The sequence below is a fragment of the Gambusia affinis genome, linkage group LG17 (genome assembly GCF_019740435.1).
Source record: "Gambusia affinis linkage group LG17, SWU_Gaff_1.0, whole genome shotgun sequence".
Classification (NCBI taxonomy): domain Eukaryota; kingdom Metazoa; phylum Chordata; class Actinopteri; order Cyprinodontiformes; family Poeciliidae; genus Gambusia; species Gambusia affinis.
The window spans coordinates 7308912-7330206 of NC_057884.1; the positions used below are offsets into that span (position 1 = coordinate 7308912).

The 21295-nt window shown below is 38.6% G+C and overlaps 1 protein-coding gene across 1 annotated transcript; it reads right to left on the minus strand.

The window, feature by feature from the left end:
• Positions 1–1372: 1372 nt before the first annotated feature.
• Positions 1373–12978, minus strand: zgc:63972 (protein CutA homolog). The gene is made up of 6 exons (XM_044144581.1): positions 12814–12978; positions 12085–12233; positions 3401–3460; positions 2421–2466; positions 2290–2336; positions 1373–1644 (listed from the first exon to the last, which is right to left on the minus strand). The coding sequence occupies exons 1-6, from the start codon at positions 12973–12975 to the stop codon at positions 1536–1538; spliced, it is 573 nt and encodes a 190-aa protein (XP_044000516.1). The 5' UTR covers positions 12976–12978; the 3' UTR covers positions 1373–1535.
• Positions 12979–21295: the final 8317 nt, after the last annotated feature.

The following is a 21295-nucleotide window of genomic DNA, read 5'->3' on the forward strand; positions in this document are numbered from 1 at the left end:
CACATCCCATCTTCTGGTCTTTCACCATGAGAATTAGGAGCCAATCATCTGGTGCTACAGGTCAACTCCTCCTTCAAAGTGGTTGTGGTCATTTACAGATGATGGTACTTCAGCTGTCCTTTATCTCCTGCCAGCCAGGCACTTTTTTTTTTTTTTTTTTTTTACAGTTTTCCTGTGAAGGCAAAGTGAAGAGTGGGGCACACATTCATTTGTCACATCCATTTATTTCATGAAAATAAGAGGTCATTCTCTCTTGTTGCCCTTTGTGTTATTTTTTGTTTGTTTTCTCAGGGTTTTAGTTTGCACATCAGTGTGTCTCTGTGTCGCTTTCATCTAGTTCATGGTACCTATTGGATTTCTCCTACAGCCCTAAAGTATTTATATCTAAATAAAACCTTAGCTGCAATGCTAATGTGCTCATTAGCATCACATTTATGTTTCATTTGATATTTTGGTTCCATTTTCAAGACTATTTGTATTTTAGACACATGTCATGGTCTGGTCACTCATCCAACAAAGGATGAATTTAATTCAATTGCTACTAAGGTAAACACCAGGTTTTAAACCTAACCTGCTTACTTGTACTGTTCATACAGTAAATACTAAATCTATTTAATCTATTATGACTATAAGAGGTATGGAAATAATACACAAATTTTGTTTGAATTAAAAACTAATGGTCCACACACTTATCAGCTACTGGACCTGCTCTGAATGTGTGCTGAATGGCTGGGCCTAAGACAAAATAAATAATCTTTTATTTTCTTCTTCCTGTTCTTGGTTTAGGCATCTTTAAATGCATCACATTGGCAGTTTTGTTAGTAAATCTAAAGTAAGAGCGATACAAATTAAAGCTTTTGGTGCACACCTAACCCTAAACATCACTAATCTAGCTCAAACTTTTGATACTATTTCTGCTAAGAATCTAAGAATTTGGTGTTCCAACGGGGTAAAGATCTAACACATGCATCAAATAAATGGAAATAGGAATGGACAAAACCAACAGCTAACATCAAGCTGCTGGAATAGCGTTTCGATTAAGAAATTGTAAACTATGCTTAAGTGCTAGGACTGTAAATGAACACATTTAAATTAACTCTTGAATTTCTGGTAATATTGGTAAAAACATGGGTTGTCAGAAGTTTAATAAGTACTAAAAATAGGTCTGTAAAAGTACCGGTAGTTTAACTGTTATGTGAACCTGATTTAGAGACCCCACACAACATAACTAATCTGAAATTTGCCTATAAAATATTAATTTTCCTCCTTATGACTAAATTTTAAAATATATGGATACCCAATTGGATATCCCTTTGCCTTCAAAACTGTTTCAATTTCCATGTCAACAAAGTGTCAGAAACATGTCTTCCAATAAAAAACTTTATTTCTCTTCTATAAACAACAAAACAGATTAAATATCAGTAACAAACATGAACTACGCAGAACGTTTTCTGAGAACTTTGAACCATAGCGTGCACACACGCAGCTCAGTCCTTCTTGTCTGACTGCTGTACACGATGTGACAGGCTTTGATTTCAAGCTTTTATCAGTCTTAAAGGAAATATGTCGTTATCCGCTTCGTGTAAAGCCGAATACCGTCCTACGAAAAACTTGGCTTCTAATTTCGCACAGGGATTGATGGACCTTGAAGGGAGCCAGAAAATAGCAAAGAGTTTAAAATCATACTAAGTGATCAAGAGTTGTCAAATGCAAGTTTTAAGCCTGATGCGTAAAAGAATCCAGGCTGAATCTTACTTAAGCCACAACATTACGCAATTTGCACATGCTTTTAAGACGCCAGTGAATGAGCTAGCATTAGCGTATGACATTTTTGCAACAAACAAGGAATTTTTAACTACTTATAACAAGTGATACAAAGTGAAACATTGTCAAGCACAAATTGGTGAATTGTTGCCTCAGGAATAGTGCAGAACAGTCCTACAGGAACAGTTGCATCCAGGAGCTATTGGATTACTCATTTACTCTTCAGCTGCAAAATGTATAAACTTGCTATTTAGTTTATAGCAGGGATTGCCAGTCAAACAAGCAAGCTACATGTTAATTGTCCTGCTAAAACAAGTATAGTCTAATTGTTAGTAGAATTTGCTCAGGCCTGTGCCTATAATGACATGCTTGATGTTCACTAACATTATATTTTAAATTATATGAATTGTCTTTATTTAGATCTTCCTTTTTGACATACTTTTTGACATTTTACCAAAAGGTCTAAAAGCAAATGAATTGACATATGATAACAAGTAAAAAAAAACAACTTTTTAATCTCCTCACCTTACATGAGTTTCAACTGCCCTGATCGTGGACAGTGTTTTCACCAGCTGCAACGACACAACACAATTAAAAACGTGTGTTCTGCTCCAGAATTGAAAACAGTGAGTTGGAATGAATTGAAAACAGCTTACAATCAGGATACCACTTCCAACTTGGGTTTTACTTTTCCATTTGTACCTGATGAACCACAAAACATAACAGAATAGAAAGCTGCAAGCAGTGGCAAGACGCTGTTAGGACATTTAAAAGAAACCAAAGAAAATACAGGGATAAACCATTTTGAGCTAAAATATTTGAAAAGTGTGGTGTGCATTTGTTCTGATCCCCCTGCTTCAATGCTATACATACTGACCTATTTGTTCCCCCCAATTTCTCTTTGCGAAATATTTGAAGTTCCTTCAGATTAGATACATTTTGAAGTCAAACCACATATTCACATCTGGATTTAGGGGTGGACTTTGACTGGGCCTTCTAGCAAAGAAGGCTTCAATAAAAAATCTGAAGTTATTTTTATTTTAATTTCATATAATTTAGGGTTACAAACATCCAGTGACTTTGTTTAAAAAATCAGACTTACTTGCATCCAAAGGGTGTGATCAAAGTCTTCCTGCTTAAAAGACAAATATTCCCAATTTCTGACCAATTGTATGGAAACTTCTGAATTCAAAGAAAGTTACAAAAGAAAACTCTAAAAAACTTTCTCAATATGTTTTCTGACATTTGTCAAATGGGAATATATTTGTTATTCCAACTAATCTAAAACAAGAGAAGTTTGGCCTGATTTAACTTCAGACAGTGAAGAAAAGATGTATGCATGTAAATATCGGATTTCAACTGCACATTGTGTTTATTTCAGTCGAAGCCTGTTTGTCTGAAAGCATGGTACATGTGTTCTCTGGTTCTATGGAAAACCTATGTTGAGTTAATATCTAAAACACAGTCTTTTAGACTTCCTTTCTTTTTGTGGTTACTCATAAACAAGGACGTTAACTCATCCATATAAAAAACATGACCACATTGGGAAGCTAACAGCTTACTCATGGGGAAAACCAATTAGAACTTCAGTGATTGTGAAGGAAACATCTTTTTCTCCGACTCGTGTGGGATTTACATTGCTGTGTTCCCGGGGAGAATGTTCACTCTGGCTGCCAGGTTTCTTTCCATTACAGATCTGATAAAGAAAAAAAGCAGAGAAAAACAGTTGGCGGATATAAAGAGAGGTAAAAATAAATTATTAAAATCAAATGAACCTCAATTTAAAAAAACTGAGAAAATGAATCGATAAAGTCTAATAGTCTTCAGTTTTTGTGACTTTATTACATTGAGAGAAAGAACGCTGTGCTTACAATTTCACTAAAAACAACAAGGGAATAAATACAACTCTTGAGTTAGTGGTTCAACATTGTTTTGGCCAAAGTTGAACTAAGATGATTAACTTTGAACTGGTTACATCACTTTGACTAAATTACAGATTTAATCAGAAAAAAAATCTTCTAAAAACCCAGACATGAAACAAATATTTTCACAATTTTTCAGAAAGACTTAAATCCAAAAACTGTTGCAATAAAGACTGATGCAATGTTATTCTAATGTAAATCTCTCCAACATTAATATATATATATATATATATACATATATATATATACATACATATATATATATATATATATATACATATATATATATACATACATATATATATATATACATATATATATATATACATACATACATATATATATACATATATATATATACATACATATATATATATATATATACATATATATATATATATATATATATATATATATACATACATATATATATATATATATACATATATATATATATATATATATACATATATACATATATATATATATACATATATATATATATACATATATATATATATATACATACATACATACATACATATATATATATATACATACATATATATACATACATACATACATATATATATATATATATACATACATATACATACATACATACATACATACATACATACATATATATATATATATATATATATATATATATATATATATATATGTAGTGGCGATTGTTTGTCAAACCAAACATCCAATACAAGTTCCTTCAGCCACTAAGAGGCACTGGGGTCCAGTTTTTGTACGCAGGCAAAAGAAATTTGATGTCCAAACTTGTTGACTGTCTTGGTTGCTTTTATTTTCCTTTTCAGCAAACAGTTACAATGTTCAAACTTTCCTTTGTTCTCCTATCTACTTCTCTTGCATTGTTCTCTTGCACTGGTAAAAACCATAGGCCCCAAACCCAAATGCCTGCTGGTCCTTTACCAGGCCCCTATACTTATAGAAAAGTGGACTGACCCACATGACTTCCTGTCTAACTCAAAATGAATAAGAAAAAATAATAAAACAAAAAATTAAATAGAATCAACAATTATTAACCTGCAAATAAATACTGTAAATAATACAAAAAACATACACTTAAGAATTAACTAACAAAATTCAAATGAATAAAGAAATCAAGAATAAATAGCTCCAACACTCCGGCCCCTAATTGTGAATATTGTCACAATTACTTTAAAAGGAAAATGAGCTATTCCTTCAAACATGTCCTCAATTCCTCAGGGTGATGCTTCCAGTAGCAACAGAAGTTTGGTCACAGGTCTTTCCAACACACTGGTCTTGGTTTGCAGTTGCACTGAACGCACCAAGCCCTGTCCGTCCTGGTTTACACTCAAAACTTTGGCCATCATCCATGATCCTCTTGGAGCTGTAGAGTCTGCAATTAAGACAACATCTCCAGGAATGAGACATCTTTTAGTTCTTGTCCATTTTTGTCTTTCCTGCATCAAAGGTAAGTATTCAGAAAGCCATCTTTTCCAGAACAGCTCTGCCATATATTGTACTTGTTTCCACCTTTTCCTGACATAAATATCTTTTTGATTGAACAATCCTGGTGGCAAAACTGGTTTGTTTTTCATCAACAACAAGTGATTTGGTGTGAGTGCCTCAAGATCATTTGAGTCATCTGAAACTTTAGTAATGGGTCTGTCGTTTAATATGGATTCAACTTCACAAAAGACTGTTTGAAGCCCTTCATCATCCAAGACTTGTTCTTTAAGAACTGAGACTAAAATACTTCTTATGGAACGAATCAGACGCTCCCAAACTCCACCTTGGTGAGAGGCTGCTGGGATGTTAAAGTTCCATTTGATTCCGTCCTGCACAAAAGCATTTTGAATTTTAGCATGGTTCAGTTCAGCCAAACTCTCTTTCAACTCTCGATTTGCACCAACAAAATTTGTGGCATTATCAGACCTGATGGTTGAAACTTGGCCTCTTCTACAGATAAACCTGCGGATTGCATTTATACAGGAATCTGTATTGAGGGTGTAAGCAATTTCCAGATGTACTGCACGGCTGGTGAAACAAGTGAACAGAACTCCATACCTTTTCAGGAGACTTCGTCCTCTTTTAACACTTACAGGACCAAAGTAATCCACTCCAACATTTGTGAAAGGAGCGGTGGCTGGCAGAACTCTTTCTTCTGGCAGATCTGCCATCTTTTGTTCAACAAACTTTCCTCTGTTACGTCTGCAAACAACACAATGAGAGATGACTTTTCTGGCAGCTGAATTAGCATTTATTATCCAGTATTTTTGTCTTAATCTTGACAGCATATGAGCTCTTCCTGCATGTCCCAACTGTTGATGAATATGGCGTAAAATCAGGTTAGATACATACATATCCTTTGTCAAAATTACAGGATGCTTTGCTTCAACAGGCATGGCTGTTTTGTTCAACCTGCCACCCACTCTGAGGACCCCAGCATCCAATACTGGGTCAAGTTTGTATAGAGAACTTTTCATGGATACTGCTTTAAGCCCACTGTTGATTAAAGCAATTTCAGTTGTAAATTTCTGCTGTTGTGCAAACCGAACAATAGATAGTTCTGCCTTGGCCAAGTCTTCAGGAGTCAGATTTTCTTTCTTCAGAGTGGTCTTGAACCTTTCCATCTGCTTTTCCAATTCTTTCTTTTGATTTTCTGGATTATTGTTATTCAGGTCTGCAGCAGCAAACTCTTTCCTTTTCTGTTGCAACAACATCAAGATGTTCTTCAGCTTTAAAAACCAGGCAACAGAGGTTTTAAGCTTTGTCCAAGATGAAAAATAATGAATCAGATAGTTTGTAGCATTTTGTGATTCATTCACAATAACACTCACTGTTAGGTCCCTTTTGACCTCTGGATCATCTGCAGGAATTGCACGGTGATCCACATCCAGTTTAGGCCATTCCTCTTCTGATCTGTGGAGAAATTCAGGCCCATTTATCCACCTCCTGCATTTGAGGAACTCCTCAGCTCTCATACCTCTGGATGCATCATCTGGAGGATTCTCCTTGGAGGAAACATATCTCCACTGATTCACATCTGTTGCTTCTCGGATGACAGAGATTCTGTTTGCAACAAAGGTGTGAAATCTTCTGGTTTCACTGGAGATGTATTTTAGTACCGTTGTACTATCAGTCCAGAAAACAAGTTTTTCCAACTGTATTTGCAGCTCCTTTTGCAGCAGTTTATTCACTCGGACAGCAAGAACAGCAGCTGTCAGTTCTAACCTGGGGATTGTTGTTTGCTTCATAGGAGCAACTCTTGCTTTTCCTAGAATGAAAGCAACATGTGAGATGTTATTCTTTTCCAGTTTTAAATATGACACTGTTCCATAGCCATCTTGACTTGCGTCAGAGAAATGATGAAGTTGTGCTTTATCTGTTTTTCTAATGCAGCTTGGTTTGATGCAACGGTCTACTTTAAAACTGGATATCAGCTGGAGATCCTCCAGCCAATCAAGCCACTTCCTAGAAAGAGAACGGGGAATAACTTCATCCCACTTCAAATTCTGTCGACAAAGATCTTGCAGTAATAGTTTAGCTGGCATACTGAAGGGAGCCAGGATTCCCAAAGGATCATACAGTGAGCTAACTACAGACAAAATGCCCCTTCTGGTGTGTGGGTGGTCCTGCACAGATGTTCTGAACTTGAACTCATCAGTTTCAATGCTCCACTGTAAACCCAATACTCTCTCGACTGGAAGTTTATCTTTGTCCAAATCCAGACTTTTAATTTCTTTTGCTCTCCTTTCCTCTGGGATTGACATGAGCACTGTGCGACAGTTGCTTACCCACTTTGAAAGCATGAATCCTCCTTTAGAGCAGAGCTCTGTCAGCCTCTTCACCATGTGCACTGCATCTTCTTCTGTGGGAACAGATTTTAAACAGTCATCCACATAAAAGTTATTTTTGATTGTATGAACCACTTCAGCTGGAAACTGTTGTACGTTATCATCAGCAGTTCTTTGCAGAGCATAATTTGCACAGCTTGGTGAAGACACTGCTCCAAATAAATGAACCAACATCCTGAACTCCTGTGCAGGTTTTGAAGTGTCACCATCTTTCCACCACAGGAAACGGAGAAAGTTGACATGTTTCTCAGAGACATACACTTGGTGAAACATGGCATCGATGTCAGCCATCAGTGCAACAGGCTCTTTTCTAAATCTGATGAGAACTCCAACCAGAGAGTTTGTGAGGTCAGGTCCCTGCAGAAGCTGACTATTCAGTGATGCTCCTTTATAAGTTGATCCACAATCAAATACAACTCTTAACTTGCCTTTTGTGGGATGATGCACTCCATGATGAGGAATGTACCACAGTTGTCCATTACCTTTCTGTAGCTCATCTGCTGGTACAGCCTCAGCATATCCTTGTTGCAGCATGTTGTTCACACATGCAGTATATTCCTCCTTGTATTGAGAATCCTTTTCAAATCTCCTCCTGAGGTTCTGAAGGCGCTGCTCTGCAACACAGATATTATTTGGCAAGCTGGGACTTTCACTCCTGAAAGGTAAGTCAATATGATAATGACTTCCAACAAGTTTTGTTGAGTTATTAACAATCTTCATAAAATGCAAATCCTCTCTGGACATTTCAGTTTTCTCCTCTGATGATCTTTCATTAAAGTCATGATTGTACTGATTGACCAGCATTTCTTTAAGATGCTCAACAGAGATCCTGTTGGCTGTTACAGCAGTGCAGATATTTTTATTTCTGCTGTTTCCAGTGCGCAGAGGACCATTTATGACCCAGCCAACTTTAGTTTTTACAGCATAAGGCCCACCATCCACACTGTTTATCACCTCCCAGGGCTCTAAAACATTTGAAGCATCAGTTCCTATCAATAGTTGCACATCTGCATTGATGTTATGAAGCTTAACAGGTTTAAGATGAGGCCACTGATCAATGTCCTTTTGCTGGGGAATATTCAGTGTAGAAACTGGCATAGTCCTTTGAGTCAAAACATCTGGCAATGCTATGAAATCATTTGTTTTCAATTCAGAGATTTCCAAACCAGACAAAACTTGTACATTAACAATCTTATTTTGATTCATTGTTCTCAGCAGAATATTTGTCCTTTTGCCCTTTAAGTTCAGACTTTTTGCCAGAGTTTCTGTACAAAACGTACCTGAACTTCCTGGATCAAGAAATGCATATGTTTGTACAACTTTGTTGCTCTTTTGACTTTTAACTTTAACTGCAACAATAGAAAAAACAGCATCATCATTATGACCGGCCCCAATATGCCCACATGTCTGAGTGGTTGCAGTTGAAAAGTTGACATGAGACCTTGTTGTCTGTTGGGTTTGTTCTGAAGAGGCTCCTGGTTCCTTTTGCTCTATGTGAAGAACCCCTGGATGCTTTTGGTGACACACGTTGCAATCCAAACGACTCCTGCAGTCTTTGCTTGTGTGACCAACTTTCAAACAACCAAAACAAATCCCCTTTTGTTTAATGAAGGTCAACTTGTCCCGATGCATTTTAGCTTTAAACTGCATACAGTTTTCCAATAGATGATTTCTTTGTAAACAAAACAAGCAGCTGTAAAGAACAGTAGACTTGGTCTTGTTTTCAGTCAACTGAGTTCTGGCTTCTGGAATTGTGCTGACATTAGTGGCAAAACTGCTTCCTCTTTTCCTTTGCTTGTTGGAACTTGAAACTTTAGAGTTGCTCACAGTTGGTGGGTCTTGGATGTTGCCAAACACTGGATCTGATGCTACTTTTACTTCTTTTACTATGAAAGCAACCAGATCAGTGAACAACGCTCGGTGGCCATTTTGTTCCTGCAGCTCATATGCAGTAACTCTCCATTTTTCCCTCAGTTTGTATGGGAGTTTCATGACGATCGTTCTCATATTTAAAGGTAAATCCAACTCTTTCATGTAAACAATTTGTTGTGTTAAATTTGAACAACCTTGAAGGAAAAGAGAGAATGATTGAAGACTTTTCACATCATCACCTTTTATTGGTGTCCAACTCATAATCTTCTCCATATATGCAGAAGCAATTTTATTTTCATTTCCAAAATGTTCTTCAAGAAGATATTTGGCTTTAGAATAACCTTGATCAGGAGGTAAGTGCTGACAGCTATGCACCAGATCTTTAGGCTGCCCCCTAGTGAACTGCTCTAAGAAGTGCAAACAGTCACTCGAATTGTCAGTTTTAGCTTCCACTCCGTTCTCAAAAGCATTGATAAATGATCTGTACTGCAGGGGGTCCCCATCAAACACAGGGATGTTTCTGGATGGGAGAACAGACGATATGTTTTGTTTTACAAGTAAGGCAGTGATGTCATTTTGTCTTTGCATGATGTTCACCATATCATTCTGACAGTCCTCGGTCAAAAAAGGAAATTGAAATTGCGTTTGCTGTGTTGCTCGAGTTGAAGAATCAACATTTACTCTCATCTGGTCATTTTGAAATTGTTTCTGCCTCTGTTTAGGTCTAACAACAGGAGAGTCAGATGAAGAATTTGCCCTTTCATTCGGAACAAACTCATTAGCACGAGGATTTAACAAGAGCGTGTCCTTTACTTTGGCTCTTTCAAAATAAGAGTTCATGCCATCGGATTGTTTAGAACCAGCAACTGAATTCATGTTTAAAACATTAAGTTTTGCATTAGTTGCTGCCAACTCTGTTTCCAAATCTAATTTTTCTTTTTCTCTTCTCAATTTTTCTTTTTCTTTTCTCAGTTCTTCCTCTTGAGCTTCGATCAGATGTCTTTTGTCCAATGCGGCAAATCTCTCCATGAGCGCTGCCTTTTCAGCCGCAGCTTTAATGCGTGCAGAGGAGGTAGATGAAGTCCGAGACTGCTGTGAAGATGTTTTTGAACGTGGCTTTACACTTGAAACATTAGAGACACTGTCTTCAGGGTTTATTTCATCCTGATCAGCAACAACCTGATCATCATCAACATTATTTTTCTGTCCAGTATATGGATATCCTGCTTCATGCAACCAAACCTTTACATTGTCCATAAAATCAGAGAATGCAGTCACCTTGGACTGAAAATACACAGTTTGTCTTTTCACTTCTTCTTCTGGTAATGGCAAGTTTAAAAATGATTCATGTAAATTAGTTGCATCTTGATAGCATTTAATAAATTTGACAAAATCAGAAGACACCTTTTTAACAATTTCTTGTGACGTCATTGATGCGGAGATTTTCTCCATAAATTTTGAAGCTTGCTTACACTTTAAACTTCGGCTTTCTTGACATGTTTTTATATAAAACTCCAAACCCTTTTGTGTGAATTTGATGTTTCTTTTCTCTTGCGACATCTGAGTGTCATCCACTTTGCTCTTTACATCGGACATTTTTAGCGATCCTTTTAATTATTTCAAACATTCAACAGCAGCATAATCCACAAGGAATCCACAGGATAAAGCACAAACGTGTCTCTTTGTTTAAAGAGGTTGATTCGTGTGAACAAACATTTCCATGATGGGCGTCGGCACACGTCTTGATCCAATTAAGCGTCAACTTGTCACATGAAACTCATCTCATCAGTCTTGGCAGTGAAATAATGTCTTTAAACTCCAGTAGTTTCACCGTTTTCCTTTACGGCTTAAACAATATTTCCACGTACCAGTTTGATGAATGAGTGACGTGTCAATCCAGGCCTGACGCAGCAAGTCACTTGATTTCATCAAAGATGATCCAGAACCTTTTGTTTGATGGTAATCCTTGAGATCCATAAATCCAACATGTCCATTGATGAGGGATTATTCCTTTTGGTCCATGAAAAGGTTTTTTACTTGATCCATGGGAAGGTTTTTTACTTGATCCATGGGGAGGTTTTTACTTGTTGTAGTGGCGATTGTTTGTCAAACCAAACATCCAATACAAGTTCCTTCAGCCACTAAGAGGCACTGGGGTCCAGTTTTTGTACGCAGGCAAAAGAAATTTGATGTCCAAACTTGTTGACTGTCTTGGTTGCTTTTATTTTCCTTTTCAGCAAACAGTTACAATGTTCAAACTTTCCTTTGTTCTCCTATCTACTTCTCTTGCATTGTTCTCTTGCACTGGTAAAAACCATAGGCCCCAAACCCAAATGCCTGCTGGTCCTTTACCAGGCCCCTATACTTATAGAAAAGTGGACTGACCCACATGACTTCCTGTCTAACTCAAAATGAATAAGAAAAAATAATAAAACAAAAAATTAAATAGAATCAACAATTATTAACCTGCAAATAAATACTGTAAATAATACAAAAAACATACACTTAAGAATTAACTAACAAAATTCAAAATGAATAAAGAAATCAAGAATAAATAGCTCCAACAATATATATATATATATATATATATATATATATATATATATATATATATATATATATATATATATATATATATATATATAATACCGTAAAATTATCTGTACCTGCCAATATCCTGCGCTGCCTGCTCATTGGGACAGCTGATGAGAAGGACAGAATCATATGTCGAACCATGGTTTCCTGTGAAAGTTGCGTGAAGAACATTCACGAAGGCCCTCACATCAGGATACACGGAAATGGACAGGATCATCCACTAGAGAGAGAGAGATGTGCATAAGAAGAGCGTTTCATGTGGAGCCCCTTATGGGTCAGTCAGCCGTTTTTGTTTCACCATTTTCCTTGTTTTACTCAAACATACAAAAGCATTTATGAGAACTAGTAACTTCAAATAAAGGTTTCATGGATGGTTTCATGGATGGCAGATGATTTGAATGATTCTACTACCAGTCAGATTGGGATCGCTGAGCATTGTATTTTTTGAGGAATACACCAATTCTACTGTGCAGATGCAAAAATAAAAAATAAAAAAAAGTGATGAAATCGTCCTTCGTTGAACTTTTACAAATCAAATAAAGGTTTCATAAATCACAGACTGGGATTTAAATAGTTTGCTATCAATGTAGAATACTCTAGTCAAGTTTTGAAGAGCTTGGGTGTATTTCTAAGCCAGAGCAGAATAAAGTAGTGAAAATTTAGGTGGAGTAGCCCTTTCAAATCGGGAGCTGTAATCGTCAACCAATTTCAGGTTCCTACATAACTGTAGAAGTTACAGGCATATTGCAGTCTGAGAATAACTTCTCTCTCTTCCTCTGCACACCTATCAGACCTCTTACCAAAGTTGCCTCCATCACCATCAAGCGGGCTGTTCGGTTCAGAAAAGCCCGTCTGTGCCAACGCTGTAGCCGAGGCACTCTGTGCCACCACCACAGCACCAACTCCATCGTAACTGCAGTAAAAGTCTTCCGACACAGCGCTGAATGACAGTTAGTTACCATAGTGAAGGTGTTCCGTCGGTTTCTTTGCTCGTTTCCCGTGGTACGCATTCCGTGGTGACCCCGGTAGTGTGCCGAACAGTCAGAACAGAACAACGAGTAAAGCGTTGATAAATATCCCACATATTTGTTGCGGCACACGTCCTGTAACAGTAGTGCAGGCCAACGATATTGCAGATTGCCTATAAAACGAGTGACAGCCTTGATTATAATGGCTTTGGTGTGTTTATGACTAGTACTTCGCTGCCTGCAGACTTGCTTGTGATGGCTACAAAATGTCGTTCATTCTACAATTTTTGCGTGAAGTACAAAGGTTTTTACAAGAGCTGCATATCATGAATTAAATAATAATAATAAAATAACAACAACAATAATAATAATAGCATGTATTGTATCCAGAACTGAATATTATGTTCTATAATCACACAAATAATTATATTAAACAATAGTATAATATAGCAACTACATACTACTAGTAATTATGTACTACTAGAAAAACTCAGCTAGCTTGTAGGCACCTACAGTTGATCATACTGCAAAATGAATCACAGGAAACCCATTATTTTGCTACAAAAGTATAAGAAACATAAGTAGATGCTCTATTATTGCTTTAATACAGAAAAAAGGGCTTATATGTAATATTTTTATAGTATATACATTACATTCTGTAGCTCCAGTGCAAAATTGAAAACCTACCAAAGCATTAAAGAAACCCCAAACTGTACTGTATTATATCATAGTGTTGTAGTATCAGCCTTCTTTCTTTCAATATTTATTTTACAGTGTTTTATGCTGCTGTACTAGTTGACTATAACTGAATGCAGAGCAAAATCGGTCAGCTGTTAGACCAACACAATGCTACAATGTAGAATAAACTTGTCTGTACCCGAGAGTTTAGAGACTGCCAGACAATGACTCACCACTCTGGTTACTTGCCTGATGAAGAATACGGGAGAAGCACAAGCAATTTCTCAGAACTAGAACCGGTAAATATCACAGATATTTGAGATAGAGAGTCTGGAGCAGGCTCTGCTGAAAAAAAAAGAAGAAAAGCTGTCTGCTCTCAACACAGCAGACAGGGGGGGAAAAAGTACCTTGCTACTAATAGATGGCACCCACTTACAGTGGTTGACCCAGGGCCACAGAGAGCAGATTATGAAGGCCCCCAAGAAAGGGACAATTTCACCCGATAACTAAACAGTTACTTACATCTACACTACAGAAACATTCCTGCCAATTGTCCTAGAGGCCAAAATTAATAGATACATGCCGATGTTGGCAGAGCTGAGACTGTAAAACCGGACATATGTAGAAAGTTGTGCAAGCTTAGAAGTACTTGAGCCAAGTAATTTTCTTTTCACACATTCTGCAGTGCTCAAAACTTACAAATCCAACAGGATACTGAGAACCTTCATCCAAACTCCACGCAAAGTCGGAAGGCAACTGCAAATGCCTTCAACGTGTATTAGCAACTCAAGCTATCATCAGTCACTCTCTTTGTTCATGCATTCATCCATCTATCCAAGATTAGGTTACTGGGTTAACAGGTACAAGAGGAGAACTAGACATCCTGTAACCCAGTGACACTCCATCTCATTTTGGGGAGTTCTAAGACCTTTCCAGGACAGAATGGGTGTGTATATATTTGTTTAGGTAAATTCTGGGTCTGAAAGACAAAAGTTTTAACTTTGCTCTTATCATACCAGATCACCTTCATTCGCATGTAGTACTTACCAAATACTCAAACTTCTGCATGCAAAATCTAAAGTAAACAATCAGAGGTTGAACAAACAAAGCGTTTGTATTTTATTCTTTTAAGTACTGACTTTATTGTTAGAATATGACAAAACAGACTGATAATGGTGGAAGACAATTTCAGATCTACAAAGGTTTGCATGATCAAAACGTTGTCGTGCACAAGTTGTCCACATGGGGGAGCTGTGGCTTCAAGGATCAATCTTTAACCCCATCTGTTCAATCCACTGAGCGTTCATAAGACATGTGTAAAACTCCTATAAACTGACATGATGCAACTGCTCTAACACCGTCTGTAAGCTGACAGTGGGGGGCGCCACTGAAATCCCAGCCTGAGAATGAACCAATTTATTTCCCCGACTCTCGCAGGCTTTATTTGAGAGCCCATCAGTGAGCTCCCCCCACCCCTTCCAAAAAAAAAAAAAAAGAGCCACTTAAGCCACTGCTCCCCAACATGAAAGAAGGCAACCAAAATAGAGTGATAGGAAGAAAGCCGAGAGGAGAGGCGTTTGATCTGCTTGTTCTGGGACATCACACTGAGGAGTTGGCTCTCCCTGAGGAGTACTGAGGCCTGTTTGTCCCTCAGAAGTCTAAAGTGAAAAATAAGATTATTTTTATTTATGTCCACGCTTCTTGTCAGCTTCTGTATAATGAGGCCACAAGGTCTATTAGCGCAGGAGGAGAAAATGAGAACTGAGACGAGACACGGAGGACTCTCATAAGTTTTACCTCGTCTAATTGCCATTAAACCGTGATCGCCTCTTGGCGGGATCAATAAACTTGTTCTTATTTTCCACGAAGCAAAACAAATTCCAGCAGGGGAGAATTTAGAGGAATAGAGGGGACAAGGCAAAAGCCTTCAGTGAGGTGAGCAAACTCCTGAAAGAAAAAGAAAGAGAAAATGGGAGTTCAGAAGGAGTACTTTCTGTGTTTTCTTCTGCATTGTGTGGTAGTGTTGTTGAATGTAAGGCAAAGTAATAAACTGGACAGAAGAAAAGGTCAGCCAATTCCTTATACTAGGACTTTCAAGGCTGTGATTACCAAGACGGATCCTCCCAAAGAGGTTAATTAAAAGCGTCAAGGGGGCCGAGGAGGGAAGTGCCTACATCACTGCAGAGACCCACGGTGACCCCTCCATCCTCTCGGACAGACACATCCATCCGTCATGGCCGATTCCTTCGGCTGTCGAGCATCTGCTACGAGCCACCACAGAGATCCCAGAGTGGCTAAAAGACACAGAAGTGTATGTAGCTCGGCCACAATTCCGACAGGCAGCTGGGAAAAGAAGGAGAAGAAGAAGATAAAAACAGCACTGAGACGTCTTTGGCGAAATTTGCTCAGGTAACAAAACCTCTCCACTCTTAATGGTACGACGACCACCGTAATGTCATCATCTTTCTTTTCTTTTTTGCTTAATAGTTGTGCTTTTTTTTGCTTCCTTAGCAAACAAGAATGTTGTTTTTTTTTCCCCAGACACAAAACTGTCAGATTGCTTTCTCCTCAGATGATTGCAAAAGCAGATGGTTTCTTTGTTTGGAGCCATAAGTGCAAGATCCAATCTGGCAATTAAATAAGTACGCTACAGAGCCATCCAAACGCACTGATGACCTCTGAACTTTCATCGTATTTCATCACGTCACACTTTTATGTCATCTTTTGGGCTTTTATGTGACAGACCAACGGCGCGTAATTATGAAACAGAAGGAAGGTAGCACAGGTTTTCAAAGTATTCACAAACACAAATCAGGAAATGATCAAAGACAAAAACATAATAAACAGTGTCTAGGGTGTAATCCTCCGTTTCAGCTGGTTACGCAAGTCCCCATTTTGGTAACAGTGGTAGCACGGATAACACTCACTAACAGGATGCAAAACGACAGAGTCAGAAAGCATCTTTTAAAAGCACATGCACGGCTCAACATAGACACGAGGGAATAATCACCACCAGCTGTTTAGTAGCCTTGTAAAAACAACTAAAAAGTAACAATTTTGAGGCCAAACTTTGTGGTTAGAGCTGCATTAAGAATGTATTTCCTCTACAGACTCCTCTGGTGCTATCAGTTGTTGAAAACAGGAAGATTAATCCGGCAGACTATCTACTGTCTAAAATTAGAATCGCTTCAAGCAGGAATAGAAGTCGAAGGAACATTCTTTACGTCTACAAGTTCTCGAAGCAGCTGGTGCAAAACGGTTTAACCGTGGCTTAAAAATGCACATGACCCTGAACGCACCATCCACTCTGAAGCATGGTGGTGGGAGCATCATGATGTGGGGACAGCCTGGTCGCTGGGACTGTGTTTGCATAGTTCCTGTCAGCATTTAAATATTCTTCTCATGTATTTTTCTGCCTTTTTTACAACACAAGTTGTTTTTAGATGTGTTCCATAACAAAATAAGAAATGACTTAAAAAGTTAAGTGGAGCTTTTTAGTCACACTGAAATCTGGGGAATCCTGGAAGACAGCAGCCAACGATTTGAGATCGAAGAGGTTCATCTTCTAGCAGGGCGGTGTTGCTAAACATACAGCAAGGTCAAAGGATTCAAGCTTGTTTAGGTTTTACAATGTCCCAGTCAAAGTCCAAACCCAAATCCAATGAGAATATGTTGCAAGATTTGAAAACAGGTGGATACAGATGCTCTACGTCCAATCTGATTGAGCTGGAGTTTGGAAAGAAGAATTGAGAAAAAAAAAACAAATTAAACTGAATCTCAACACGTGCAAAACTGGGATTAACAATCTCCAAAAGACTTTATTCTGTAACTTCTAGAAGTAGTACTGCAAAGGACTGACTTAGATACGACTAGATTTACATTTCAGTTTTTTCCACTTTACAATTGTGCTCCAGTTTTTCTCACAAGAAATTAAAGGCACACATTGAAGTCTGCTGTTGTGATCTTTCGAAGGGATATCAATCACTATTCTGTGAGGCTACATGCTTTGCACGAGGAAAATAAGGAACGAGATAAAAGCAGAGAAGTTGAGGATTTTGATTGAGTTTGAGAGAGGACAAAGAGCCTTGAGCGCTCTTCCAGAAAAGGAGCTGAAACATTTCCATAAATATGTTCACCCGCAGCAGTGCGAGTCTGAAATCATCTCAGCCTTGATTGGGTGAGAGGAAGAAACCTATCCTCAGAGCAGGGTCCACCTCCGGTGCTTCCTCATTACGCTTTCCTCGCCGAGGCGTCTGCAGTATAACCATTCCTGGTGCTGACACAGGTAGAATGAGCTCATTCCCTCTCAATTCACAAGCTGAGTGCACCAAAATTCAGCGAGGGAGAGGCATAATAAGTCCAGACTCCAAGTTAGAGTGCCTGGAGGCAATAACGTGGAGGGCGAACAGTGCAGACTTAATGGAAGCTGTGTGTGCATGTCTGAATGGGAGGTTAGATTTAAAAAAAAAAAAGAAAAAAAGAAGGCATCCAAATCTTTTCCCTGAAAATGCACAAAGATTACTTCTATTGATTAAAAACAACAGCTGGAGTGACGGATGAGGTTTGCATTTAAAGCAAACAACGTGTGAACCATTTTGTCTGGAGAGGAATCCAAATGACTGAAACAAACGAAACAAAAAAACAAAAGCAAAACTAAAAGAAAACTCCAGCTGAGTTCATGGCCAGAGTTACAGTTATTAATGACATACTGTGGAGAGAAAAATAATAATAATAAAAAAAAAAAACATTCAACAACAAAAAATTTCTAGTTGTGCAATAAGAATTGTTTAACACGAGAAAAAAAAAACTCAAGTAGTACAAACGCAAGGTTACTGAGAGATAAAAACAGGGTGAAAATCAATATGGTCACTGACGTGCTGGCCATCGCATATCACAGGTAGAATGGCTGTGTGTGGATGTGTGCGTTTATATAGCTTGAAAGCTGCAGTATGGAAATGCAAAAACACCATTAAAAAGGGCAGCTATAAGCATGCTGAGGGCAATCTTTTATGTAGAGCCCAGCCAACCAGCCAACCAACCAACTGCCTCTCCTCCTATTTATCCTATTTCTGAGTCACCCTCTAAAACCTGCAAACGCCTCATTTAATTTCTTTCCCAACCTCCTCAACCTCTGTGGTTTGAAAGCTCTGGGTTTATTCCAATGTTTACTATCACTTCTTATTGCAGCATTCTCTCTCTCTTTCTCTCTCTCTCCAGCTTGGTTTATTAGTCAGACTCCCACTCAGCTTATAGTCTCTAATTGTTGTGAGCAATTAGTGGCGACTATTTCCACTGTCTGGCATCCAGAGGAGGGCGAGGTCCTTTTTTTTATTATTATTTATTCTTTGATCTGCAATAGAAGCAGAACAGGTAGGCTCAGGAACGAAACAAAACAGAAGGACGGAATGTGAATACGGCACACTGAAGAGGGATGGACGGAGGGAAGAGCACTTTTGTGTGGAATGAATAGGTTGGCTGGTGGAACATGGTGATAAGGAATTGTCCAGCGTGAGGGTGTGCTGCCGTAGATTGCTCATGTCTGTTATCGATGCCGAGCGACCCGCTGCTCAACACTGCAAGCACAGTTGGGCTGACTCATTAGGAGGCGGTCTGGAAGAGAATCTCGGGTAACAACCGGAGCATTGTATCGATTCAGCAGCTGCCGCTGTCTTTTCTTTTTTTAGTCATTCGATGAGCAAAAACCATTAAAAAAAAAGTGATGTCAGTTTCTAATCAAAACCTGTTTGGCCTCGGCAGGAGTGCGACCAAGAGGACTTGATCGAATTGTTGGGGAAAAAGTTTAGATTATGGGTTGTCACATGCAGCTCTTACACACACAGACAGCACTGCACTCACACACCAATCATCCTAACAACAAACTAGGTACCACTAGTGGAAGTGTTGGTGTTAATTATGTGCAATGTATAGCTAACTGCTAAGGAGTCTTTGATTATTTTAGGGGTGGTTTACAATTTTGCTCATTAGTACAGACATCGATGTTTGTTGGTAGATTTTTCAGTTTATATATTGAAATTTCATGAATGAGACAGAAAATGTCCCATTTCAGCTTCTCTTTCACTGTTGAAGATGATGCTACCAGCATTTTCCATAGTAGGAGTGTTGCGTTCAAGGTCCCAGTTTTCTACTGGAAGTTCAGTTTCACTCTCATCTGTCCAGACCGTCTTGTTTGACATGCATGCCGGGTCTTCCACAAGGTTTGGAGAGAACTGCAGAGTTTTAGCCCCTTTTTTACAATTCAATCCAGCATTTGTGGAGCGTATGACTAATAGTTATCTTGTCAATGGATACTTCTGGGTGAGTCCCTGTTTAAATCATTACCGCCTGAATTCATTTACAATTTTATTAAAGGATATGACCTTCAGCATGCACAGAGACGTTCAGTTGACTGTGAAGCGGCCAGGCTGAAAGTCAGCTCCTAAGAACTTGATAAAGATGAACTACTCCATCGCAGTGGTGTAACCAAAGGGGGGCATCCACTGGAAATATTCTGACCTCCCTCCCCCAAAGAGAATTATGTTCAGTTCCCATAGAGTCATCTTCTGCAATCAAGACATCCTCTGAATTTTTCATTTTAGTTATTATTTTTTCAATATATAATTTGTTTATCCATTATTAGGCCCTAAAAGATATGACACTGTGCAAAACAATGGCTAGCGTCTATTAATTTGGTTTTGTGCATGACTATCTGCAAACCAGAATCGTTAGCAAGAAAACCTAAAATGTTTGTGCAAAAAGAAAAGTGATTTTAAGTTCAGCACAACTTCATCTGTCAGAACAAGATACAAGAGGGAAGATGCTGATGTAGATAACTGCAATAAAAACATTTAGGTGTGCAGCTAGGCGGAGGATGATATGAGGAGAAACTGGCTCCCCGAAAGTGCTCATTAACAATGGGAAGGTGTGTGAAAATGCTACAAATTAGCCGCAAGTCCCTGGTGGCATTAAGTGCGTTGCAGGTTGCATGAGTAAATGTTTTGATTCTGCCTATTTATCTGCTCATGTTTATTAGCCTCAACAGTAGCGCCGTGGTTACAGTGAATATCTCTGGGCGGGTAGAGCTTTACAGCGTATAACAATGGAAGCAAGAGCAACAGAGATCAAACAGTTTTATTTCTGTTGTAACGGGGAGAACGGGGCTCCTTGAGCGTGTCTTTTGGGACCGCTGCTCCAGATTCTGATTTCCACTTTCCCCCCCATTCTTTGCCTTCTCAGCACTTTGAAATATTTAGCGAAAATCCGCGTCAAACGCATACACATATTAAGATTTACAGCGGGAAAAACTCCCTTCAGGCATCCCAGTCATCAACTGCTCTCCCAACATCTGGATGTGGGCAGTTGGTTTTTTTTTTCCCCCCACAGGACCTGAACACGTCTCCATTTTAGCGTAGAGCTCCTCCTCAGGGAACGGCTTCTCCACCGGCCCATCCCATCCCCGGCCCGCTCGTTCTGTTTTGTTGCCGGTCAGACCACTGAGGAATCGCCGTCAACCACATCATCTCTTTGTTTCTTTGTCTTTCCATCTGTCTGACACCCTGCTGGAGCAAAACAACCGTAACCTTCTCCCTTCGGGGTGCAGAGCCTCACCGGCAGTTTACTACACAGACAGCATTGAAGA